The following is a 27,703-nucleotide window of genomic DNA, read 5'->3' on the forward strand; positions in this document are numbered from 1 at the left end:
GCCAACCCTCCTCTCGGCCCCACTGCCTCCCAAGCTCATTTGGTTAAGACTTGAGAAGAGGCCTCTTTGCGGCTGTTCCCAGGTGTGCCGCACTCCGCTGGGCTCCCCTCTTCTGGCTCTTCCCAGGTTGTGGAATGCAGTCCCTCCGAGAGCTCCGCTTGGTGCCCTCCCTTGTCAGGCAAAGACCTTCCTTTTCAGGCAGGCTTTTAAACAGATCTGGACCATAATCTGCTATTATGGAATGGTGTATATACATTTTTTTTCCTTCCTATTGATCTGAGGTCTGGACGTTTACAAGTGTTTTTAAACAGCAGTTTTTAATATTATGTTTTGTTGTTTTTTAATACTATGATTCAGTGTGTTTTTAATAGTTTATTATATTGTTTTAATTGACTGTGGGTTGCCTCCACCTCCTCCCCGGTTGGAAGGTGTGGCATATTGTAAACTCCCAGGAAGGCCAGCTCTGAGCCCTTGGTTCCTGCAGTTCCTCCATTCCACCAACAGAGGGCGCCTCCTTGTTGTGGCAAGGACAGGCTGGTCCTCTCTTTAGACAGGATGAGAAAAACAGAACCGACATCAAACTGTTAGTTTATTCTAATATATGCTTATGATGACAGAAGTGAAAAGGTGCCTGTGGGACTTCCTGTTCCCTATAACCAAGTAACTTAACTGGTTTGGGGTACCGTGTGCTTTCACCATGGGGGATGTGCACAAAAGCATGTCACTTGCTGCAATGTCTCAAGTAAAGGGCATTTCCCCTTCCCTCATTCCAGAGAAAGACCACGGCTGGTTAGCTTCCACATATTCAACGGCCACGTCTCAACAAGCTTTTCCTTCTGCGGAGCCATCATTTCTTCCACTGAAGCATGGCAGCACGGCAGTTTGCGTAATGTTCTCTTTCACTGGGCTGTCCAAGTGTCCCTTTCATTACTTACGAGATGGTTTGTTTGGTCCTCAGCTTGCATTACTTTGCTTGCAACCTGCTCTTTGGGGCCACATGTCTATGTGGGGGGGGGGGAGGGAGAAGACAACAACAGGTGGTGAGCTCTCCAACCCTGGAGGCCTTCAAGGAAAAGCTAGACAGCCGTTTGTCTGATGTGCTTTCACTTGGATTCCTGCATTGAGCAGGGAATTGGACTCAATGGCCTTCTGGGCCCTTTTCAACTATATGATTCTACGAAAGCCGATTAAAAAGAAGATCACAAATTCTGAGAATTAGGCCTTGAGACCAACTAGTGCCTCGTACTAGTGGGAAACCGTTGTATGAATGAAGGCTACTCACTGAATCTTTCTGAGACTGTAAGAGTAGATACTAATTCTTTAATTCTCACAGCTTGGCTCTGGGTGTTTGAACACTCGGAACAGTTATGGAGGAGGATGTGAGTGCCAAGGTTCAGGAAAGGCCAAGAGAAAGTAGCAAGCTCAGTTGTAATCCAAGGTCACAGCCGTGGAATCTTTCAAGTCAAGTTTAGCAGAAGGGCAGCAGGAACAAAGTGAAACAACCAGGCAAGGAGATCAACAGCCATGTTGCAATCAGCAATTTGCTGAAGCTTTGCGAGGGAAATGTATACAGTAGTGCTTCCCCTCTGCCCACATGCAATCAGGAATCTTCGAAGGGCCAGCCTGGGGTTGGCTCTGCTTTCCTTTCTCCTACACTCTCTTGGCCAGCAATGCTGCTGCTGGCCTTCTGAGGGAGCGCCGCCGGAGGTCCCAGAATCTGATGCCGCTGTCTCCAACCTGGCTTTCCCCAGGCGCAGGCTGAAGCCTCTGAGTTGCCAACTCTGCTGGCACAGGCTGGAACTCCTCCTCCTCTGCTTCAGAAGAGGGGAGCCCAGCAGAGTGGGGCACGGCAGGAACAGGGTGTTCAAATTCAAAGAGGAACTGGAAATATAACTTGCATACAAGTTTGCCTATCAAACAACAAATGTTGGTCCACTTTCCCTTCATGGTGGTCTGGGGACAAGGCTAACTAGACATAGTCAAACAAGTTGGTGACCTCTTATAATCTTGTCAAACTGTCTGATATTTTCACTGCTTTCCCAGAAACTAATATTTCCACATTTTAAAAAGACAGTTAAAGTATAAGAGCCAAAATCCTGTTGTGTAGTTACACTGGCAGAAGGAAAATTGTGTAATTCACAGCAGCAACTTGCCACACATAAATGAGTCCTGCTTGGATTCCTCATTCTGTGCCGATCAAGTGGCTTGGCATACAAGAAGCAAAGACAGGACTCATTAATTAGCAGCAATCTGTTGCTGCAGGTAATGGCACAGCCTAACTGTGGAACAGGATTTGGGCCATCCCAAAATATGATTACATCTGATCTCTTACTTGGTAAAGGCCTTTAAAAGTAGAATAAACAACTACTCCTATGTTCAGCAGCATCTTAACCAAATGTTTAAAAGCAAAAGATGAGGGAAACACCATAAATAATCAAAACATCCCCCAACCAACCAACTCAATCACCAGCATTCAATAGTTCAGTCTAAAGGTGTGCTTTGAATGTATGCAACAATGGCATGCCAAAATGCCAAGAGTGAAGGGAGGGGAAAGGGATGAATGCGTGCACCTGACTCCCCCATTGTATCATTCAGAGTAAGACAGGGAGCAGGAACTTACAAGCCTCCTTGTTCTACAACACATATATTTCCTGTCCCTCTGGAATGTTAGGTAAGCCTTCTCCAATTCCCAGCAGCATTGCAAGGTCTTGGAAAACACCCCAATTATCATGAGTGCTGTAGGTAAGATTACACAGGTGGCAGGCCCTTGCAAGCATAACAGCATAACAGCAACTGTTGCAATTGCTGGACATATTTTTCCATTTCCTTCCAACGCTTGGTTGCTTCATTACCTGGTTAGCCGTATTTTGATACATCTGTGGATATTTTACTGTATTCCACTTCTGCCCATCTCTACAATCAGCTGGCTCCAGAACAGTTCCAGCTTCCTTCTCCCACTTGGTCTTCCTGCCTTTCCTTCTGTGACCTCACAAGTGCCCAGCCCTAGATCTCCGGTTTGCAATCTGAAATCCCAAGGAATAAGATGCTGTGGACATGCTCACCTTGCCTGTCTACAAGCCCACCCACTAACAATGGCAGATCTGTGCTGAGTAAGCAGAATGACCCTCCATCCGTCGCTCCAAAAAATTTTTTTTGAACGAATAAACCATTCTCCATTTTCCCAAATTACTTTAAATAGTGCAATTATCATTTCCTCCACCACCCCTTCCCCCCCCCCCCAGCCTACTTGTTTTTTCTTCTTATGAAGAGCTAGGTGGGATTCTGTAACCCTAAATGGGTAGCCAGCATTATTCTAGCAAAAGAAAGGATCTAAAAGAGGCCTGTAGTACCAACAACTGTAGTACCAACAACTGAGAGTCACAGTAAATCAAGTACAGGCAAGTCCTTGCTCTCCATAGCTTGTTGAATTTCAACAAGAAACCACCAAAATGCCTTTATACTCCAAATGCCTCAATTTAAATAGTTGCTGACAAATTGTGGCAAACTAGCTGCCTCAAAATATTTGGTATATTTTTTAGATTTGTTTAGCATGGAGTTTTTTTTTCCCCCTAAAGAGGAGCTCCCTCAAGTGGTGAATGACTTGTGATAGCTTGTGATTTGGGAACTTCCTCACTGGTCTTCCCCACTTTTTAACACACCGAAAAGAACAAGAAGAAAATGTCTCCGCATGTAGAAAACCAGCACATTGGGAAAACTTGGTATAGTACATTCTATGTCTTGATGAACGCAAGAAGGGAAGTCATGTACTGTACATGGAAAGAACTTCAAAAAGGTTCTTCAAGTGCCACACCACTGCTGTCTGAAATGCCACAAGTCCAGGATTCTGTAATAATAATAATAATAATAATAATAATAATAATAATAATAATAATAATAATAATAATAATAATAATAATAATAATAATAATAATAATACATTGTGTACCATCAAGTCGATTCTGACTCACGTCAACCCTTTCCAGGGTTTTCAATAAATACATAAAGTGGCTTCCTTTCCCTTTTCTCCTGGGGAAGGCTGGGGACTGATCGGCTTGCCCAAGGCCACACAGGCTGCTGCTTAAAACTAGGAAGAAAAGGGCTGAGAAAAGGGACTTCTGGACTTCCTCACTGAAGAACTAAACTTTCTTATGGGGCACCATATTAAGGAGGCCTGGCCTTCACTTAGGGCAAATCCCAGGAAGGCAGACCTTAATGGAAAGTGTAAAACATGATCAAGGTAAGGCCCCCCAGCATGTTCCATGTTCATACGCCAACCTATACCCACACGGATAACAACTGTGTATGTTCACAAATACTTTAATTGTCCATGAGGACATACATTTCCTTTTGAAGGCCCGCATCCCCCCGTACCATTTTTCTTCATCAAGTTGGCTAGGTGGCCCAAGGACTTCTACAACAGTCTCTCTTGTCAGTAAAAGTGCTCGCTGAAAACTGCATTGCAAGTGGAAAGCGAAAAGCAGTCCGTGAAACCCAAAACACACCCAACAGGGCTTCCTTCTTCCTGCATGGGGACAACAGGTGAGCCAAAGCCCTCAGGACGGGCCTGTCAAATGGCACCTGGGACGTATCCTGCAGAGACTGGGCTCATTTATAGCTTGGCACACCAAGGGCTGAAGTCCATGTTGCAGAAGGCATGTAGTTACTGCCCAGCCACATCTTCTGGCACAGTTTAGTAGAAGGAACCCAGGACACCATTCTCTTGCCCTGTTCTCTGCCTGCAGCTTGCGCAAGCTGCGGAAACACTGTTTGTGATGACTTCAAACACAGGCGAGGAGAAGCAGAGGTTCCGTGGCTACCTCTGCAGTATGTGGCCAAGTCTTCTGAGAAACCACCCAAGAAGTGGCTGCCTACCTGGAAAATATTTTAGAAAGCACAGGGGGGAGAGCACATTGGCCTACTCCAATACCGTGGCCTGTGAGGAAGCAGAGAGCTGCCCACTCTTCACCGGGAGGGTCTCCTTCTTCAAAGAAGGTGGCAAGTCGGCCACAACACTGGATTCATCAAGAGCTGACTTGCTTTTGAAGAAGTGTCCTGGAACAGCGGAGGTCTGAACCAAACCACACACTACAATCAGATGCATGTAAACTGAGCACAAAGCTCCATTTTGTAGAAGAATACGTAGTTACCTCAAAACAAGGCACTGGTGTGCAGTGTGGTGAGAGTTTTAGATCTTCCACCACTCTGTATCGTCACTTAACTCCCTCGAACCCAACAAGATCTGAAACAGATGTGAAGCAGCAAAAAACAGAACAAAACAGGAACGTGTACAATAAATAAAGGACCCCCACACACCATTCCCAACTGCCAATTCTAGACAGAGTCTCTCCTACCCAAGAAGAGCCATTAGGCTGCCTTTACATGTGATTTACCACTTTTTTAGAGCAACAGATCTACTTACAAGCTTGCTTGCATCCTCACTGTCAAAAAAACAACACAGTGCATCTTCCTCCACCCCCACCCCCCGCACCTGGTTGCTTACTGTAGCCAAGGGCTAGGACGGGCAATGATGGCCCACAGTATCCAGGCAGCCAGTGAAACTGAAGTGGGCAGGTGTACTTGCCCCTAACATGGCACTGCTTCTGTGTTTTAGATTGAGCTGAAATGGTCCATAATAGCTATTTCAAAAGATGCTTATATCTGAAGAACTCTCCACACTGAAAAAGTGCAACAGCCACAGTTAGCTCCCTTCTGTTTGGAGAGAGCATGATTTGATTTAGCCTTTCCTCCCACTCGCTCCTCAGGATGTCAGATGCCTAAAGGGGAGGCTAAGTTTTGGCCAACCAGGATAAAGGCATGAGTCCTAGCAAACCCTTTGTGGTGCTGCAGACAGGTGGGCAGCTCCTGCCATAGCAATGGAGGAGGAAGCCCTGCTGTACAGCCATGCAGGACAAGAAGGTGAGCGTGAGAACAGGCTGAGGGCCGGAATGCTAGAACAGAGAAGAAGCCCAAGCATTGGAGAAGGAATTCTCCCTTTCATCCATGGGGCCCTCTGCTGTCTCTTTTAATTTATTGGATTTATATACTGTCCCATTAGTGCAAGCACTATGCTGGGCAGTTGACACATTAAGGCTCGAAGGCAGAGAGAGATACCAGCAATGGCCAACCCTCTAGGATTTAGGCTTTCAAAGTAGCTTCATACAGGAAGGTGAAAAAAACAGCACTGCTGGCAAAAGTAGAGAAGTATCTGTAGAAGCCAACAATGGCTGCAAGCTGCTACTGCACTGTCACACTTGTTGTTGGCATGAGTATCTACAGGGCCCAGCACGGATGCCTGCTCTTGACTGCCTTGTGCGAAACTGTTTTTCCAAACTCCGCTGTACACAAGGTGACATGGATGGGGAATTGCTGTTTTAACTCCTGGAGGACTTCTGTCCACTTTCAACGGCCTCCAGGTGTCATGTACCAACGGGAGTAAAGGGCTCACCCACAAAAAAGGGGGTTCCAATGGGGGAACGTGCTCATGGGCACCCTCATAACTATTGCTGGCTGAGTGCAGAGTTTGACATTTGAGCTGTAGATCCCTGGTTCAAACAGGGGTTCACTGAGCAGGGCAAGCCACACAACTGGGCCCCATCTATATTAAGGGAGGAGAGGGATTTTGGCCACCTTTTCCAGAATTGTGGAAGTGCTTTGAATGACTAAGAAAGTGTGCTCTCTCTATATATATTATTGACTCAATATCAGTTTTTTAAGTGGGGGAGGGGGGGGAAACCCTTGACCAGCTCCTCTCTTCCTTGGAAGCACTAAAGTATAAAAAACAAAGTACTGAATGGAAAGTTGCTCCTCCCTCCTGTCCACAGTTCCAAGTGGGAAAAGTAAATAATAATAAAAATTCAAGAGGCTAAAGGCCTCAGTGACTGCACCTTGACAGCCGATCAGCAGGTGTACACACCTTGGCTCTCCACCACTAGGCACAGAGACATAACAAAAACAAACAACAGCAACAACAACAACAACAGCAATAAAAAAAACCCATCCACGTGGCTCAAAGCACCGTGAACAGAAGGAATACTGATAAGGTGGCAGGCCTGAGCTTGACTAACGTCAGAGACTGCCCTACTGAGGCAAGTGCCCGAGGGTTCCTCGGTCTTCTTATATTCTGGCAGAATGGCTCACAGGCAGACATTGATTTGCTTGGAGAGTTCTCGCTCGAGGTCCAGGATGAGGGCATCAAAGTCCTTCAGATTGAGCCTTGGGCTGAAAGGAGCCTCCGGGTCTTCCACCAAGGCAAAATCACCCATGAAGACAGTCTGGCTGTGGCGTTTCAGCCCTTCTCTCAGAGCGTCTTCCTCGGTCTCCTCCTTCTCACTGTCACTCTCACTCCCAGCCACCTCGTCATAGTCGGTGTCACCACCCGGCCTGGGTCCTGCCAAGAACTGCTGCCCACACACACTCCAGTCCCCAGCGTAGCGGTTGCTGGGAGGACTTTCCAACCCTCGGGGGCGACTCCGAGCCACAACGGCGCCTTGGAGCAGTGGCAGATCCAGGGGCCGGCGGCAGGGGCCATGTGCCTGCATGCCAGGCGGAGCATGCTCCTCTTCTGTCACCCTGCGTGGGGCTAAAGAGAAAGGGTAAACATGTTAAGCTACCTAAAATGGCATGACCACAGGCTATGCTCCTTCGAACAACACCCTGGAGCTAGTGGGGGGCGGGGGGAGAGAATGAATTGTTCTCTTTATTCCAACTCTATGATTCTAGGATTACATTGGAAGGAGCCCCAGAGAAGAACCAACAATGCACTTCAAGGTAAAAGGGCAACAAAGCTTTGAACCTGCCTAGAAGCTTCCTTGTCGGACCTGCAAGCATTCTAGTGCTGTTCTCTTTCTTTCTCTTTTTCTTTGTCTCTCCCCTGTTTTCCACAGGTATTTTTTTTTTTTGACAGCAGGTTGCAAAGCTGCAGTCTAGATCAAATTAGAGATTCCGGAAATGACCACTCCATCATCTTATCCCATGAAAGGTGGTGGGAAGCATCAGGGCCAGCACTACCCCCATTTCTTCACTGTCCTTGAAGAAGCATCATTGCTGGGGAAGAAGCAACAGGACATCTGCAAAGGGGAGTCATCCTTGTCAATTATTTGAGAGCATCCATCTAGATGCAGACACTATCAATCCTGGCTCAAACGGCAATCCTTCCACATACTTACCTGAGATCGAATCTCATTGAATATAAAAGAACTTACTTGTGGGTAGAGATTAACAGCATTGCATTATTAGGCTGTTTCTGGCAGAGTTCCACATCAAAGGTTCTCAAGCAAACTGAGCAACCATGGGATAAAACAAAATGCTCTCTTATGGATTTATTGTGAACATTATAAATAAATAAAAGGAATAAAAGGACAGAGATCAACTGCACAATAAAGCAGCGGTGGAGTAAATAAAAAGAAATGAACAATCCTCACAGAACTGTAGACAGACCCCTGCAATTAATGAACAGTATGGAGCTGAAGGTCAGTATGCATAACCAAGTCTGCAGATGAGCTAGAATAATCCAGAACGGTAAAATCTTGTGTGCGATGCTTACTTGGAAGGGGCCTAAGAGACAGGTTCAGTGCTCCCAAGAAACAGGACACAGCCAGTGCGTTTTAGTTCACCAACCACTGGATAAAATCTGCCATTATGCTGAGGAGGATAGTAAGAAATCCCTGAAGCACGGTCTGCACCCTACCCTCCTTTGAATTAAACTACCTTTAACCTCTCTTACATTAACGCCTCCTACTCCTAACCCACTTCAGTGTCTTTGGACCTATCACAAGCAGCCTGAACTGGGGAGATACTTATCTAAGGGAAAGCAAAATATCATAAAACACACTGCCTGGCACGCCTTCAGCCAGCCAAGACTGCCCATCTGTTGCCCAACTGCCTCCCCCACACTGGGTGCCACTCACCTGGCCAGGCCTGTAGCAGATAATGCAACACTTCAATGTGGTGTTTGAAGTCCATGGTGGTGGTCATGGAGCGGTGCTGCTGGCTAGAGCTGTGGGCCCCTGACCCCTGGCTCAGCAAGACAGGCCCAAAGCACACGGCGAGGTTCTGTGCATTCATGCGGTTGAATGTGTGGAAAGCAGCAACCAGGCTAAGGTGGTCCAGGAGCATGGTCAAGGTGGCCTAGAAAATGGAGGCAGCAGTGGTTCACTTCGGTTCAGTCAGATCATCGACACCCGTCTGATGCTGACACCAGAAGGGGAGAGATCTTAATGGGGAAAGAGATGGAAAGAGCAGGAGAAAGCCCTGGTGATGTGACGGCATTATATATCTAGGAGAAAGGTGACTGTCTTCATTTTAGTAAGAAAATTGCAAGGGCCCAGTTATGATGGAAAAGGATGCCTGGACCTTCTAGTGAAGAAATCAAGGAATTCATGTGTTTTGTGGTAAGCCAGGATCATGCTAAATCGCAGGAAGTCATCTTCGGCCGCAGCCCATCAGACCAAAACAGGATTATCTAAGAACCAGGAGATGAGAAGCTGGCTGGGATCAACAAACCTGCTCTCCTCGCCCTCACCTTCTCAGCTTCTGGCAGGCAGTCCAGAAGAGCGGCTGTTGTCGTCGCCTCCTTAGCGTCCTGGCCCACTGTCCGATTGGACATGGCTTCCAACACTACATGGTAGAGTGGGTTGGTGATGAGAGGTGTGGGTAATTCTCGCAAGTAGTCTTTCAAGATGCCTGGGAAGAGTCAACACAGGAAATACCTCAGCCCTTTAAAAACCACAACTGCTCCCTTCCCAAGGCCAGTCTCCAGTCTTTACTAGAGAGGCCAAGAGATTAATTTCCAGGACACATGAGAGATAGGAAGTATGGTGCGGTGGTAACAGAATGCTGGACCAAGACTTGGGAGGCCTGGGTTCAAATTCCCACTTGGCCAAGAAATTCACCAGAGGACTCTGAGCCAGTTACTCTTTTTCCACACATTGGCTCAACTCCCAGGGTGGTTATGAAGATGAAGGTGGTGGTTGTGGAACAAAATACGGAGCCTACAGCTCATGAGAGGGAAGGAAGGACATAAATGTTAACTAATAAATGATAAATTTAATAAAGTGAAGCCAAAGGTTCTGTTACAAAGGATCCTTGCAGGCAGTATGAGGAGACTTCATACGGCTTTATGCTGGATGAACTGGGAGAGTAATGGATAGGTAGATCGGCAGGATGGTTTTAAGGAGGCATGCCATGACTAGACTCTGGGTGGCTAGAGCCGTACACAGCTGGCACAAATGACAATTAATATGGTGAGAACACAACGGCTCTTGAGAGAGGCCAAGCAAGTCTGGGAGTTTCACAGAATAGCTACCTTTTTATTCTGAAGTGTGTCTGTGTGTAATTCAAAACATTCTCACTATGTATTCTTGAAGGCTTTCACAGCCGGGATCTGATGGTTGTTGTGCATTTTTCGGCTTTTCCCTAAGCAAACTGCACCAGAGCACAGAGAGAATTCCTACTCCAGTCCTCTGAAGATGCCGGCCACAGAGACTGGCGAAACGTTAGGAAGAAGAACCTTCAGAACACGGCCAAAGAGCCTGGAAAACCCACAACAACCATTCTCGCTTATGTTCATAAGCCTAATTTGATCCTCGAGTGTCCTGCTTTCACTCCATCTTTCAAAAGAGATGGAAAATGGAGCAGCTGGTCCTAAAGTTGTTCTGAATTTGCAGTTCACTCCTTCAAATGGCATTCAACATCTCCATGGAGAAGAAATGACCGGCAGACAGACCCCATCGGGATTCCCCCAGGTCTTCTGTACTCCACACCAGTTAAGCACTGGGAAATCAGCTGGCTGAAGCCAGTTCTTGTCCCTCTGTTTCAGAAACATTTACTCATCTCTGGAAACTATAGTCCCTTTTGGGCTGCACTAGCCACTTCTCTCATTCCTGACCTCCTTGGCAAGACCTGCCAGATTCCTTTCTGCTTCTGGGTCGACTGGCAACTCAGCCATGGCACAAGGATCAGATCCCTCACAGAAACTGCACACTGTGGCTTGGCTGGACCTCTGGTTCACCAGCAGGAAGCAAACCTGGAGAGGGTGGGCAAACCTTTATCTTGAGCCAAGAGGAAGCAGGAAGCACAGCCTCATAGAGACAGCAGTGCCACCAGCCTTGCCTAGAAGGCCCCACTCCAGCACCAATAGGGAACTGATTAGCTGGAGCAGTGGTCTAGCACAGAATGCCTTTTGCAACCCTGACCTGTAATGACGTTGATGTCTGGGTAGAGGTCTTCGGAGAGCTCCACAGCAGCACTATCCCTCTCAAAGGCATCACGCAGCTCTTTCTTCACTGCGGCTGAGCCACACAAACGATACAGCCCCACCACCTGCAAAGAGAATCGCAGGGGCAAATAGGTTTCCTTCCAGACAACAGGGGGTTGGAAAAGAGATATTCTATTGCCTAGATGACTCTCCATCTCTGTATCTTCAGATGCTTTAGAGTTCAACTCCATGAAGTCCCAGCCACAGTAGCCCGTGGCTGAGAATTCTGAGTGGAAATGGGCACGAATTTAAAAAAAACAAATTGCAAAATTCATCAAAAATTGCTAATTCATTTATTCATATTCACCCAGGCCACACATGGAGAACCACTGATCGATGGCAGGCTTCCCTAATTCGGCTCTTTCCATGAGTTTTCTGCCCCACAACTCCTGCCAGAATATGACTTTTAGATCAGAACATCGGGTGGAAATCAAGTTGGGGAAAGCTATGGGAGAGGAAAACTTCCATTCCCAGCAGGGCCACTCACCTGGAAGGAAAGGAAGAGGCCAGCGTGTAGCGCCATATCCCCAATAGCCTCAATGGGTCATCCTGTGCATTTCTGGGGAAATGGAGGAAGGGCTTCTGGAAAGGGAGAATACTCACCTTCAGTCCTCGTTTCTCAATCTGGGCAACACACTTCTGGATCAGCAGGGGCACTTTGATGGCAGCATTTTCCCTCTCCACCAGCTGGCTCAGGTTCACACCGAACACTTGGGGCTCCTGCTCACGGTTGACAGGGTCCCACTGATCCACCAGAGTGAGTTTGAGGTAAAGAATTCCCTGTGGCTCCAGTTGCATGGCCAGCTGCTGGGTTCTACCACCTGCTGGTCCAGGGGTTAGAGAAGCAGAGAAGAGGCTGTGAGGACTGCAAAGGGCCCCCCAGGCCTCCAACCCACCTTTAGCCAAGCAGTCCTATTTAGTTAAGCCCCAATTCTGGGAATAACAACAAACGGATTTGTCCCGGTCTTTTAACACGTTGGGCAAGCGGCACAGAATTCTGCTTCCCAGAATTAGTTCTATCCAACCTTCTTCTCTTGCTTCAGAATCCATAGCCATTCCTCCATCACCACCACAGATGAAACAGTCATGTTTTGGCTTGTTCTTGCATATCCTGTGACCCATATTATTCATGTAGCGGGCCAAGTCTAGTCACGAGTCCACACTAGAATAGGCCTCTTGAACCAGTAGGGATTTGGTGACTCAACTCAATTGATTCAATGGGCCTAGTCTAGCTGCCTACTTACTACTGGTGATCATTTACCCTCAGCCCGTCCTATCTCACAAAGCTATTGTGGGAATAAAGTGGAGGAGATGAACCATGTCCACTGCCTTGAGGGAAAGGCCGGAGATAAGTGATACAGATGAGATAGTACAGTATGAGCAATGGGATCCGAGCCCACACCCAGGATAACAGGTGACCTGGGGAACAGTGACTTCCCCCTGCCTGACATGGCACACGCAACAAGAACAGTCAAAAGAACCCAAGTCTTGCTCTAATGGAGGTGAAGCAGTCCTTCATCCCCATTTCATTAAGGGGCTTTTCTGGAATGGCTACAGCACTGCCCTGGTTGTAACTGAGGTAAGAAAGTGCAGAGTGCAAGATCATCCTTGTGCTACAGTCACTTAAGATGGGAGTTGGGAGGGAAATCACCTCCTTGTTCTCCCCCACTCCATCTCGCGACAAAACTCTGCCCTTTAGAAAAATTGTTACTATACCTCCATCTTAGAAGCATCCATTGATCGTATTAATTTCAAAACTGGATAAAGAACCCATGAATGTGGGAGCCTATATACCAGTTTCAGTAATAAATCAAGACACCAAGATATTTATTTATCTATACTAGTTAAGAGCATAAATAGTTCTATTGGCAATTATCTTGGGAGAAATCAACATTGATTTTTACAAGGTAGAAAGATGACAGGTCTAGTGAGAAGAGTACTTCCTATAATTTATACAATAAAAGAAAAAGAAGAGAAGCAGGGATATTAGTATTATATATATTTAAGGTGCTTGATTTGGTGGAATGGCCTGCATTAAAGATATTAGTACAGGAGTTATGATTTGGTAAATGGTTTAGACATATTATCCAACAATTGTACTCAGAGACTATAGTGATGGTTGCTGATGAACGATGGGGTAACAGAAAGAATATCACTAGGACGAGGTATGAGAGAAATATGCCCCTTATCTCCATCTTTATTTTCTTTGATAACAGAGATATTAGCAAATGTAATAAGGAAAGATAATGAAATAAAAGGAAAGGGTGTAAAGAAAAAATGCAATTTGTTTGCAGACAGTACATTACTTGTAAATGAAGATTCAATAAACTCCACAGAAAATATGAAAGCTCATTTAAATATATTTCAAGAAATACCAGGGTTATAGGTAAATTGAAGTGAATTGAACTTTATGTGAATATGTTATAATACTGAAGAAAAAGAAAAATGACAGATTAATGTGAGAGTAAAGTAAATAATAATATTAGATTTTTAGGGATAAATATTACTTGGAATTTACAAGCTATTATACAATTAAATTTTTATAAAGTAAAAAAGTTAAGGAGCAATTAAAAGAATATCAAAAGTTGACTTTATCATGGTTGGGGAGAATAGTATTATGTGAAATGAAAATTATTCCTAAATTTTTTAATTATTATTATTATTTTGGATGTTACCCATAAAGGTTAGTGATAAGGAGTTAAAATAATGGCAGAATATGATTAATATATTTTGCAACAGTAATAAGAGACCAAGGATAAATAAAAAATTATGGTATTTACCACAGAGGGAGGGAGGATTAGGTTTACCTAATACTGTACTAAATTTTACGATGTAGCAAACTAATTGAGACATATTCCTGATATTATCGTTAATAGCAAAGACATAATTTGGAGTAATCTTGAGTTGTATAATATTGAAGGAGATATGGGAAACATTTTAAAAGGAAAATATCAAAGATATTGTAAAAAAGATAGAAAATCTCTACCTAATATGTTGCAATGTTGGAAAAGCTGCAGGAGTTCTCCATTAAGTCAAGTGGTTAGGCTAGGAAGATTTCCTGAAAATCTTATGAGACGTCTAAAAAGGTTATTACTAGAGCAAGAAGTTATCAGAATAAATGATGGGTTAAAAATGTATAGAGAACAAATTAGACTGTTACTAGGAGAAGGAGGAATTTCATGATTGAATATAAATCTATTAGAATATTCTCAATTCATTGGACCAATATTCAATTAGAATATTGGCCCAATGAATTGAGAAAAAAAATAGGAGAGTGTAGCCCTTTGAAGAATTTGAGGAAATTACTGCAAAAAGGGAGAAGGTAATAAATCAACATGTGAAGTTAGAAAACAAATACGTGTACTGAAAATGAATTGTTTTAAGCATAAATATAATGTATTTTTTGGCAAATGGTATTTGGGGAAATAAGAGAAGTAACTAAAAGAAATGTAGAAGGATGTCCTAAAATAGCACTTTTATCAATATTTTATAAGGTGGAATATAACTGGGCAAGAATAAAATTAATTTCTAACTTAGTTACAGCTGCTAGATTTCTAACTTAGTTACAGTTTACTTAGTTATTGGAAAACAAAACATAATTGTCAATTAAGTGAACGGTACACAGAGGTATGGAATATATATTAATGACAAATTAACATGTAATATTGAAGTAAAGAAAGGAGTGCTTAAAAGGCATACTTTTTCAGAAATTTGGGGAGATTTTATTGATTATGTATTAATAAAGGGGAAGGGAAGAGCACCAATGCAAGAAACATTAAAATTTTGGAAGGGGGACGGGAGTCCTTGAAATAAAGGAAAAGGTTTAATTCTACACTGGTCCCGGTGGGGGAGAGCACTTTGTTTTGTTCATAATTATTGTGTTTTATTTGTTTGTTGTTCTTTATTATATGGTTCCATTAATAAATAAAGCAAAAAAAAAAGATTATGCAAATAAAGCAACTGTGAAAAATGGAAAAAAATAATGTATTTTTAGAATATGAGTTTGGGAAAACTAAAGATTATACTCCAGGAAAAGATTCATTATATTTTTTAGAGAAGAAATAAATTAGAAATAATTTTTAAACAATTTATATCCCAAGGGTGGAAAGGTGCACAGGATATAAATATGTTTTGTGTTGTATTTTAAATTTGTTTTGTATATTTTCTTTCTTTCTTTCTTTCTTTCTTTCTTTCTTTCTTTCTTTCTTTCTTTCTTTCTTTCTTTCTTTCTTTCTACTTTTGTATTGTTTTGTAATGATTAGTTTTAAAAAATTTAATACTAATTTGAAAAAAAAGAAAACTGCTAATGCATCTATACCCAAACATCAGAAAGTCTTTCCTCTCTTCTGGTCCATCTTACCTTGAAATATGTAGGGTAGGGTGATGGTGCCGTGGCAGCAGACACGATTCTTGCCCACCATGGGATCGCATGAGAAGACCACAACTTTGAGGAGCTGAGCATCCTCCAGCTCCAGCTGGAAGGAATGGTTGAGGTTGAGTAAGGCCCCCTGACAAGGCAACAGGGCTGTGCGGGCCTTGTTGACAGAGTCAATTTGGAGGACGCAGAAGGCTTCCTTCATTTCAGCTTTGGGAGGCTTGAAGTCCTGCACTCCCAGCAGGTGGATGCTGACAAGGCCAGAGAGATGTTGCAAGCAGCCAGGTTGCTCAGAAAAACTGTAGGGTCGGAAGGAGCCAGGATCAAGCCCTAGGCAAGCCTCCGTCTTAGCCTGGAGTTCTGGGGAGTCACCATCACTCAGGTATCCCCCTTTGCTGGCAGCCTTGCCCCGCGACAACGGTTGCCGAGAAGCCACACTACTGTCAAGGTGGTAGCGGCTGATGACGTTGCCTGACTCCTTGGGAGAGGAGCCACCTTCTGCCTCAGGGCCCCGGGGACGGGAACTACGCAGGCTAAGCTTCCGCCTCAGTTCTGGCAGCTTCTTCATTTTCATGGACAGACTCCGCACTGGGCCCGGAGACTTTGCCTTGCTAAGGCTGGGGCCCTTTTTGCAGGCAGTGGGGCTCTGTGCTGTTGACAGAGCATCTGCTGCCTTTTCCTCAGGATGCATACCTGCGACCAGCATCTTTCCTGGGGAGAGAAACTGCATAAGACAGGTCAAACCAACTGCCACTTACCCAGTGTGAATCAAGTGTTGTTCAAATGCTCTTGAGGAACTACGCGTGGAGAAGAGAAAGAAATATGAAGGGGGGAGGAGGAGGAGAAGAAAGAGAAGGAAGTGGTATTTGGAAATACAACATTTAAGCAGAGTGTGGGGAGAAAATTGGACTACACCTCCCATCCTCCCCATAAGGCATGCTGTATTCCCATTAGGGTATATTTTCCAAGCTCTGCCATGAGAAGAGAGCAGAGAAGGCAAGTCTTTCTACAGAATTGCCAGGAGGGAGACCCTTTGTACCAAGAAAAGAGCAAAGCTGTAAAACAACACAAGTCCATAGATTATTCTGTAAGATAAGAGGCACCCAACCTCTCTTTATCCACTGTAAAATGTTACAGATACCTGTAGTATGTAAAATGAATCACCAGTGCTGACATGAACACTGTATGGATGCCATCACAACTCAAGACTCCAGAAACCAAACTGACATTACCATATTAATGACAGAGATACAGACATCCAGAGAGCTTTGACCTCTCCCATTTCCCAATACAGTGGTGCCTCACTTAGAGACGTTAATCCGTTCAGGGGGAAAACATTGCTAAGCAATTTCATCGCTAAGAGAAATTTTAAAAACCCATAGAAACGCATTAAAAAGCAATCAATGCGTTCCTATGGGCTTAAAAACTCACCTTAAGCGAAAATCCTCCATAGCGCCGCTATTTTCACTGCCTCTTAAGCGAGGCAAAACAGCAGGTGGCCATTTTGTTTTTCCGGCGGTCATTTTGAAACCTGCTGGTCGAAAATAGGGGCTTTGCGATGATCGCTTCCCCACGGTCATAGCAAAGCGAAAAAACCCCATAGGGACCATCGCAAAGCAATCGCAAAACCCCCGTCACAAAGCGATTTCGTTGCTCAACGGAGCGATCGCTAAGCGAGGCACCACTGTAGTCTCGGGGCTACCAACTGCAATACCAGTTGTGAGGATTCTCCCACCACCCAGATCTTTATCAATTTTGCTGCATGGAAAATCATTCAGGGCTGCCATAGGAGTGGACTGGGGTTCGACACATCTACACGAAACATACAAGGACCATTTAAGGACAATTAGCTCTCACCAGAGGTCTGGAGCTGGGGGATGCTGATCTCCTCAGCCAGCTTAACAGGTCTCACTCGGGTTGGTGAAGTCTTCAAACCACTACTTCCTGCTTGCTGTGAGCCACCGAGGTGGACAACCTCATGTGCAGCGTTGATGTCCTTAGGCTTCCTCTTCTGATCCTGGTGCTTGACACTGCTGCCCCACTTCCTATCAAGGCAAGGGAGCTGTGGGTCCTCATCTTCTGGGATGGGGTTGTACCAGATTTCCCCCTTACTACCGCAGAGCATGTTGAGTTCCTTCAGCTCCGTGCCAGAGCCAGCAGAAGGGAGCGACTCTTCCGGGTCCTGGGTCTTCCCTGAGGACAGCACCCAGTGCCGACTGCTCCTTTCCAGGCTCTGCAGATAAGCGCCTTGGCTGCTGTGTTTGGTGCTGACACTAGAACTGGAAATCTCTGGGCAGCTAACTGGAGATTCACCAGCTTCTTTTGGAACAGGTGCCTCTGAGGCAGCACCGAGAAGGCTCTGCGGGGATGATGCATCATTAAGGGGAGCAGGACCCGATGGCGTGCTGAAAGAATTCTGGCAGAGCTTCCTACTGCGAGAATCTTCTTGGCTACCCCAGGTGAACTTGGCCCAGTTTTGCTTCCTCGACACAGTGATAGTGGCCCCTTTCTTGCTGCCTCCACCCTCCTCCAGTGGGAGCGAAGGCCCCACTTGCTCATGTTCAAGAAAGGATGCAGAAGCAGCTGGTGACTCCAACAGAGGATCTGTAGGGAACAGAAAACACACTGATTGTCTTTCTCTCTCTCTTTTCTCTTTTCTGTCTGGCTGGAGGGGAAACATACTGGCATTATAACAAAATCGTGATAGGAGTAGTTCAGGAATGGAAAGTCGCTGAACTACCTTCTTTAGAGCCTTAAGGAGAATATATATGTCAACTTTTTTTTAAGAACAAAGATTAGGCTAGCGTAGGGGTGAATAGCTCAGGCTACTCCAAATGTTATTGGATTTTAGCTGCTATAACTGGTAGATTGTGCCAGGATATGCATGATAACACTTATTTTCTTACAAGAAGAACTTGCATCACTAACACTGACAGACAGCTTTCAATCTAAATGGAATAGACACCTATCTAACACAAATAATTGCATCTGGGCTAATGTCCCAGCACCTTAATAGCACTTGGCAACTCTAAACTCAAATCAATTGCAAAGCAAACCATTTGGGGCATAGAATTATGAGAACATTTAAGTGTGGCTGAGAAACATAATATTCCAAGCAATAAGAGGAACACCCAGTGTGGTGTAGTGAACAGAGTGATGGACTAGGACTCAGGAAGCCTGGGTTCAAATCCTTGCTCAGCCATGGAACTTCACTGATGGAGTGGAACTGGTAAAGCCTCATCCTTTAATATCTTACTTCCAGGGACGTGGTGGCGCTGTGGGCTAAACCGCAGAAGCCTGCGCTGCAGGGTCAGAAGACCAAGCAGTCGTAAGATCGAATCCACGTGACGGAGTGAGTTCCCGTCACTTGTCCCAGCTCCCGCCAACCTAGCGGTTCGAAAGCATGCAAATGCGAGTAGATAAATAGGGACCACCTCGGTGGGAAGGTAACAGCGTTCTGTGTCTAAGTCGCACTGGCTATGTGACCACGGAAGATTGTCTTTGGACAAAACGCTGGCTCTATGGCTTGGAAACAGGGATGAGCACCGCCCCCTAGAGTCGAACACGACTGGACAAAAATTGTCAAGGGCAACCTTTACCTTTACCTTCCATTGAAAACCCAATTAGGATCACTATAAGTCAGTTCTGACTTGACAGCACAGAATAACAACAAAGCAATAAAGTATTTGTGCCCTCTACCTACTTGGCTAATTTAACATTTGCTAAATGTAGAAAAGCCTTTTTTGGCTGGCTCAATTTGATATTTTATCTTCTGTGCTCCTGGAGGTGCGATATCATGGAGTACCTTGATATGCGGAACATTTATGTCCTTGTGATAGCGAGGAAGAGGAAATCGCTGGGCACATTCTATTATACTGCTCCCTCCCTCTATGGTAACATTTGTCAAAAATTCATTTTATTTGTTCTTCAGAAATTCCCAGGTAAATCCTAAGAACTTTATATTCCATTTTCAACTTTCTGACTCCATATCACCAACAAAGTGGCCAGTTTTTGTGTGACTGCCATAGCTTGCTACAATTCTTTGCTAACACACCAATGTTTAAATACTTCTCATATACACTACAGAGATACAGTATTTAACATAATATATATTTCATATTTCTGCTCTGTATCAATTTATTTAATTCTGGTCCTTAATGTCTAACCATTATGGTCAATGGGAGTTGCAGTTGAACCCCATCTGGAGGGCCTCACAGAGTACCTAACTCAGCACAAGTTTTCCCCCTTGACCCCTCGAATGTTTTTGATTATTCTGTGCCTCTCCACCCGCTGCCCCCCTCAGAACAACAGTACAGCCCTCAGACCACATGTACATGGATGCTCACAGTTATGACCTTGTGCTGCCCAGGCTGCTCAGCTACTAAGTAAACCTTCAAGAAATTCTTCCACTCCAATCACTGGTCAAAGGAGCCACCTGAAGAAAGCAGCCATTTCAAGAGAGGGCTCAGAAACACTAGGAGGAGGTATTTGCAAAACAATAGCAAAATCCCAAACTGTCCAAAGCAGTAGAACTTGGAAAGGTAGAAGAAGAAGATCCAGTCTTTTCACAATGATGGTCATCTGTGTTATGTCTCTCTCCTTTCCGCTGGGAGAGCCTCCACCTGTGTGCACTATCTTAGTACAAGTTACAAGTGATCTCTTGTGGACTAGACCTACGATGAATGGGCCAGAGGAGCATGAGAACCTCAAGAGACATGTTTCATAGGTATCTTCAGGGACAGAGAAAATGGAGTTTCATTTACACATTTGCAGCAGCGTAGAAAAGGCATCTTCTTGGGAAAACAAGAATAGCTCCTTAAAAATGTGATGACGTGATAACAGAGTATGGGCAGAACCTGCTTGAATACGTCTGTCTGGTGTAACTCTGAGTAGCAAGCAGCTGAATTCCTAGCGGCATGCCAGGAATTAAATCAGGAACTCATTAATCAGTGGCTATTTCCTGTTCTAAGTACACCACTGCACTTACGCAAGCATAAATATTCAGTTGGGTTCCAGCTGATCTTTCCTAGGCCCTCTTTGTGAGAGATCTACTACCGGTACCCCTTCAGCCTTATTCACCATTCATCATTATAACCAGGTCAAGCTTATTATAAGTTCTACATGTACATGGAAGGAAGTCTCAAGTTCAACAGACACACCCTGCAACACACACGCTGAGCAAGATGTAGATTTAGTTGCACACAAGCCACACATATTCTTGGTTGGATAAACATTACAGTTCGAAGATGCACAGATGACCGGGCATGTGTCCTCAAATATACCTCAAATGTGACATAGTTAGGACAGGCAGGCAGAGAGAGGCTCAGAAGTTGATCCTCATCAATGCACACTGCTGGACCCATATATATGTGTTAAGTCCTAGATTTGTGTATAAAGGGCATGCTGATTTGCCTTCTTGATGCAGAATGTGCACATATGAGCTGTTTAGACTGTCCTTCTGGGAGTGGTGAGAAGGAGTCAGTGGATATCAGTGAATGTTGGGAAATATTAATAAAGCTTTGATTGAAAGCTTAGTTTGGTAGGTTAAGACTGGAATCCAGAGCCTTCAATGTAGCCTTCCCAAAATGTTTACGCAATGAACCAGCTTCAGTGGGAAAGTCTTCAGCTGGTGTTGAAGAGCATTTGTTTGGAACAACACACCCCTGATAGATAATCTCAAATGGATGTTCTCACATCCTCAAAAAACATACTGTATGAATGAAATCAGACACAGAAAGCACAGAAATCGCTGAAACCAACCAAAGATTTCAGTTTCAGAAATACAGTGAAGACAAGAAAGGCAAGATAAAGGAATCTTAGATTAACAACAACAACAACAACAACAACAACAACAACAACAACAACAACAACAACAACAACAACAACAACAAACAGGTCTTGTAGCACTTTAAATATCTGATGGACAGCAAACGTTTCCATTAGAAGCAAGAAGGCTGGAGTCCACAAAAATTTATGTCAAATACGTAATACGTTAGGACATTAGCCTTCTTTTCTTTCTAGTACAACAGACTAAAACCAGTAACCCACATCTCTGGAAAAGAATGCTAACAGAGCATATCAGTAAAGAAGGCTGTGTCACTCACACACTTTCTCTACCTGTGTCTGTCAACTCAAACGACAACCACTCCCAAACGCCTACACTATATTTGGGGTTGCTATTTAAACCTGTGAACAGGGACGCCTTTCTTACAGATTACTGTATCACCAGTCCAGGCAAATAGCTAATGTTCCCATTTACACTGCTGCTCAAACTCTGCCACGCATATTTATGCTGCCCTTCTAAAAAGCAAGAAGGGATCTTGTGAAACACAAGAGACTTGTTTGTTTTGTGATGCTGCATAAGCCAAACATCAGAACGTTTACCAGCAGTATAGGTGGATGTAATGTCTTGTGGCTGCATGCATGCTGCTATCTATAAAACAATATGCAAGGTTTGCAAACCAAAAAGAGTTTTTTTAAAAACACACAAACATACATAGCAATAAAGAGTTCAGTAAGATATATAAAAAATAAAATGTACGAACAATATTGAAACTGTTGTAAAAACATAAGAAGAGCCCTGCTGGATCAGGCCAAGGGCCCATCTAGTCCAGCTCCCTGTATCTCACGGTGGTCCCACCAGAGGCCTCGGGGAGCACACGAGACAACGAGATCCCTGTCTCCTGATACCCCTCCCCTGCATCTGGCATTTTGAGATGCCTGCCTTTTAAGCCTAGATATTATACATCCCCGTCATGGCTTGTAACCTGCAATGGACTTTTCTTCCAGAAATCTGTCCAATCCTCTTTTAAAGGCATCTAGGCCAGATGCCATCCCCACATCCTGTGGCAAGGAGTTCCACAGACTAACAAGATGCTGGGTAAAGAAATATTTTCTTTGATCTGTTCTCACTCTCCCCACACTCAATTTGAGTGGATGTCCCCTGGTTCTGGTATTGTGTGCAAGGGAAAAGAGCTTCTCTAGATGTCGGTTCCTTTAGTATTTCATTATAAACCCTTACTTTTCTTTATAATGTTAAAAATATCCTGCTCTTTATAGATGGATAGATATTTGCTTTTACACAAATAATTTTAAAAAAAACCACACACTATTATTCACAACTTTTTCACAAGAAAACCCCATATTATTATTCACAATCTTTTCACAAACAGACGACACTCATTTTAGCTCTGAATTCTGCTCTGAATCAACTGCCTCATACCTCTGCTTGACCACTTCTGCCCCTCTCGCACCCACTGTTTTATACAAAACAGAACCAAATCATCCAAGAACTATACAGATCAATCAGCTCATAGTACCTTTCGTAACCATTCTTTTACACCTCTCAGCTTTCTGAACTGCTCAATCAAACCCCAGTTACTGTATTTACCATGCATGTCAAAGGCGCCTATTAGAAACTGTTGTGGAAGGTTCTAGATTGGTAGGAGTAATGCTTCTGGAAGATAATATCCTTTGCCAATTACTTCCTATAGAAAGTTGTGTCCATGTGTCACTATGACATACATATCCCCTTTTCTCTTGCTTCGGTTAAGCTAGGAATTCCGACTTTATTTCTAGGTTAGTTCCCTTCCTTCACCAGCTCAGCACCCAGAAAATGCATATGCCTCAGTTTACCTCTATGATAAATAACCAGCAGCACTATATCCATGTTGCAGATGACTGCAGTTGCTGCTGAAAACTGATGGCAGACACCAAATTTGAGGCTATTGCAACTATTTCTGAAACTTGGCTACAACATCAGGAGTATTCAATGATGGCCAGAAAAACATCCTCCTACAGGATGAGTAAAGATACCTAATTTGAGTATGCAGGAAAAGCAGGGACCTGATCTTGAGTGTCTTGCCAAAGGGGAAGCAGGAGGACAGTCATTGCAGATTGCATAAACAAACCTAGAAGCTAAAATTAATAACTCACAGACTCCCAGCCCTTCCTGTATTGTGGGACTGCAACTCCCATGATTCCCTTACCATCAGCGATGCTGGCTAAAGATGTTGAGTGTTGCAGTTCAACAATATATGGAGATAAACCATTACCCATCTCTGCTGTGTACATTGCTAGAATTCATAAACAGTTATGTTGTGGGTTTGGTGGTACCAGCACCAGTTTTGGTGGCAGAGGAGCTCAAAAATAACTTTTGGGTTTGCGTGCAGCCTGTGGGCAAAACGGGGGCCATGTCTGTGCTAGAGGGACTTTTATTATCACCAGGATTTCCCAACCAAAATGCCAGGCCATCATGTCTAAAATAAGCTGTTGTGCCTCAAGAGTTCCTGGAAATGTCTCTCAACTAAAAAGCCCTTGCCAAGCCCCTCCATCCTTGCTCAGAGGCACAGTCTCCTTTTGCATCACCTAATATTACATCTGAAAACAGAATCAAGGGTTGTGCCTTAAGAACTAGGGTTTGCCATTTTCTTAGGACAGAAAACATGCTCTGAGCAAAACAATCCACTGAAACATTTGGTGGAAAATTGCCTCCAAGGGGAGAAGAGGGAAAGAAATAGCATGGGACGGGGAAAGGGGGTTCCGGAGAGGGCCCCAAGTTTGCAGGATCTGAGCTTGGCCTGAAGACGTGCAGCTGAGGCCTGCAATGCAGCTGAGGCCCGGAGGTCCCTCCCAAGCTCCCAGCTGCTCAGACCTGGTGCCAAGTTGGATTTCCTGTTGTTTACTGCACAGTCCCCTCCCCGGCCAAGACACAGAGCTCCCTTTGTAGATCCCTGAGCAACTCAACTCACAAAGCACCCCACTGATCTGGGCAAAGCTCAGGAATGGAGATACAAGTCACACAGCAGACAGCTGGGGAGTGCAAAGGCAGATGGACCAACAGCACACACAGCCTCCCTCACTTTACAGGCAGGAGTTGCAATTTTTTATTTGGTGGATCTTTGGAATGAGCCGGCTTTAGGATGTATTTTACAAAATGATGCCAAGAAAGGTTCCAAACACTGCTATTTTTGTCACTGTTTGGACAAACTGGCTTTTTTTTTCTTTTAGACTCACTTGGAGCACGTTCCCTGGCTACTTACATTGCTACAGAACTAGTTTGAAGATACACAACTGGCAATAAGAGGAACTCACACAATCCCAACAACACTAAGAGAAAGATTCCACATATAACCGTGTGGTGATGGTGACAGCGAGGATGACAACAACAACAATAATAACAGTTATGTTAAATATCCAGCTCTTTGATTTGACTTTGAGGCTATTGGTGAAAGAGAACTAGCAACAGTTAACATTAAAATCAGAAAGAGGTTAAAAGCTCTGGGTAAATTAAAACAATATTTTATTTATTTATTTATTTATTTATTTATTTATTTATTTATTTATTTATTTATTTATTTATTTATTTTATTTTATTTTATTTTATTTTATTTTATTTTATTTTATTTTATTTTATTTTATTTGGTCCATTTTTACCCCGCCCATCTAGATTTTGGAATCTACTCTGGGTGGCTTACAGAATATAATGATAAAAACAGCATTAAAATAACTTTGATCATAAGAGCAGAAAGATCAATAAATAAAACAGGATCCTAGATGGGATAAAGAATTACTAAATTCCTAGCAAGGGTGCCAGTCGAATCTCCGGGGGTAAAGGTGTTCCAAAGATGAGGGTCTTTGCTTGACATCATAAAAAGGGTAGAGTCAAGAGTCAAGCATGCCTCTGTGGGAAACCAGATCTACTCACACTGGGTGCCAGTTCTGGAAAAGTCCTTTTCCCTGCTTGCCTGCCCTGCTGTTCGTTTATTAGCAACTTTCCCCCACCCTGTGCCTGGCAGACATGTTGGACTACACTTCTATCATCCCCATCTGTAGGCCCCCTCATGCCAGACTGGGGCTACCACGTTTATAGAACTGCGTTCTCAGTCTTGATGGTACCTTGACTTCTCAGTCCTGTGAGCTAAATTACTACAAATCCTGTTTTGCAGAAAGAGAATTGAGGCTGAGAGCAAACAACTTTCTCAACAGATGTACAGTATAATGACCTCTCTGTATATAATTATATAATTTGTCATTGTTGTTACAGGGTGGAGAGTGGCAGCAGGGAACACAAGGGAAGAAGAATCTTAAAGGGAAATAGTTCTCCTGTAGTTCTCCTAGATGCATTTAAGAAGGGAGGTATGTAACTAGCACTTTCTAAATGTTTTGGGCTAATTCCTAATCATTGGCCCTGGTTGCAAAATATGTAGAGGGCACCATGTTAGGTATCCCCAGAGAACACCCAGCTGGAGCTTTCTGTGGTCCTGGGTCTTAATGGTCAATGGACACCGCTAGGCATGCATCTTCTCTGCTGCCCTGTGCAGGACTCTGTTCTTGCCCTGTGTCCATAAGGGCAGCAGTATGAGCTTTTGCTTGTAACTGAAGAACCATTGGTTCTTGTGGTGGAAAAACCACAGGAGGGGCTGGTCAATGAGTGCCATCTAGTACAGAAAGGCTATTCAAGCCGCTCTCTCATGGCTGTCACATGGCCAGCAGTAACACGGAGGTTACCGCTGAATGTCTCTGCCTCCTTATCCCTCATTCTGAGGGCTGCACAACTGGGCTCTTGGGTAGAGATGAGCACTTCAGGGCCAGGGTCATAAACCAAGCTGGGGAGCCAGGGAACCCCAGACGTCGGGCTCCCGTTCCCATCGACGCCAGCCGGCATGGCAGTTGTGATGGGAGTTGTAGTCCAAACCACCCAGGGAAGGGCACATACCTGGCCCAGAAAGTCCCCACAGCAGTTCTGTCCCCCTTCTCGGGGTTTCCAAGGCCGCCTCTCTCGCGCCCTTCACTCCAAAGCGGGGCTTGGCCTTGGCACCCACCCACCCCCCGCCCCGCTTCCCTGTTGCAAACCCCCGCCGCCGCCTTTGGCCAGCTCTGCCCTGCTCGGAGATGCCGCCACCCCGAACAGCCGCCGCCTTAACGGTCCGGGCTTCTTCTTCCAAAACCCAAGAGCCGCCCGAGTGTCACGCCGGCCTTCGTTCGGCGGTGGGGGCGGGCGGGCGAGGGAGAGAGCGCGGGACGAGGGCGTGGGCGCAGGAGAGAGAGACACCAAGGGCTGAGTGGGAGCCTGAAGGAAATGCTCCGCACACGGGAAGCGTGGAAAGGGGTTTGGGGCAGAGCAGCCTTGCCCGGGTTACCCCCCCATCTCCCCCACCCCCGCCCCAGAGAAAGAAGGAACTTTTGCGTTTAACTGCAGTGCAGACCCATCCTCGGCCGTTCCGTCCTTCCCTTCCTTTTTGCAGCTGAGGAGGAAACGCCTGCCAATTCCGCTCCCCCCCCCCCAAATTCCTCTCCCGTGCACACACACGCCAAGGGCGGGCGCGAGTCCCCGGCCCGTCGCCCGCCTTCGGGTACGGTACCTGGTTCTTGGCGCGGCGGCGCCTTCTTGCGTCCCAGGCGCTCCTTGCCCCTCAGCCGGGAGAAAGTTTTCCGGAACAGAGGCTGGGCCATCACGCGGCGGCGGGCGAGTTGCCTCTTTCCCCCGGAGCCCCCATGCAAGGGGAGAGGCGCGCGCACACACCCACCCACAGAGAGAGATCCTTCCCCGGCCTCGGCAGGAAAGCGCGAGGAGGACCGTCGGGCGGCGGCGGTGGCGGCGGCGCGCTCGGCGAGGAGCGAATTCCTTGGATGCCTGCCGGCTTGCCTGCGAAGCCCGAGCCGCTGCTGCCGCTGCCGCCGCTGGCGCTTGTCGTCAGAGGAGGACCGTGAGGGGAGAGGGCTCCCGGACGGACCCAGCCCCGTCTCAATCTGACGGGAACCCCGCCCCGTCCCGCCTTCCGACGGGGGCTCGCTGCGCGCCGGGCGGGCCTTGGCCGGACTGGTGGCCACCCTGGAGAAGAGAGGCGGCTGGGCAACAGCCCGAGAGACGGCTGCCCCTCCGCCCTCCGGTTCGACGCCCCCACGAATCGCCGGCTTTTTCCTCTCTGGCTGTTCCACGACGGGGTGAGGTCGGTTCTGGGAACAAAGGCGAGGCAGCTCTGGGGCAAGCAGCGGATTAAAGGCTGCTCTGGCCCGTTTTTCCCCTAAATCCACCGTTGGCCCGTTTTCCGAGAGTTACAGGGGGCCTGCAG

At 45.5% G+C, this 27,703-nt stretch overlaps 1 protein-coding gene across 2 annotated transcripts; it reads right to left on the minus strand.

Moving 5' to 3' along the window:
• Positions 1 to 4,301: 4,301 nt before the first annotated feature.
• On the minus strand, positions 4,302 to 27,579 carry SYDE1 (synapse defective Rho GTPase activating protein 1). Of its 2 annotated transcripts, none has more exons than XM_020791677.3 (8): positions 26,993 to 27,579; positions 17,487 to 18,233; positions 15,615 to 16,340; positions 11,858 to 12,075; positions 11,193 to 11,319; positions 9,521 to 9,681; positions 8,907 to 9,126; positions 4,302 to 7,579 (listed from the first exon to the last, which is right to left on the minus strand). In XM_020791677.3, exons 1-8 carry the CDS (start codon positions 27,081 to 27,083, stop codon positions 7,134 to 7,136), a joined length of 2,736 nt encoding a protein of 911 aa, XP_020647336.3. In that variant the 5' UTR covers positions 27,084 to 27,579; the 3' UTR covers positions 4,302 to 7,133. The 2 variants fall into 2 exon arrangements, with proteins under 2 accessions (XP_020647336.3, XP_078242786.1); XM_078386660.1 differs by lacking the exon at positions 26,993 to 27,579 and adding an exon at positions 19,235 to 26,455 and having other exon boundaries at positions 17,487 to 18,884.
• Between the last annotated feature and the right edge of the window lie 124 nt (positions 27,580 to 27,703).

This window comes from Pogona vitticeps, chromosome 2, assembly GCF_051106095.1.
Source record: "Pogona vitticeps strain Pit_001003342236 chromosome 2, PviZW2.1, whole genome shotgun sequence".
In the NCBI taxonomy this organism is placed as follows: Eukaryota; Metazoa; Chordata; class Lepidosauria; order Squamata; family Agamidae; genus Pogona; species Pogona vitticeps.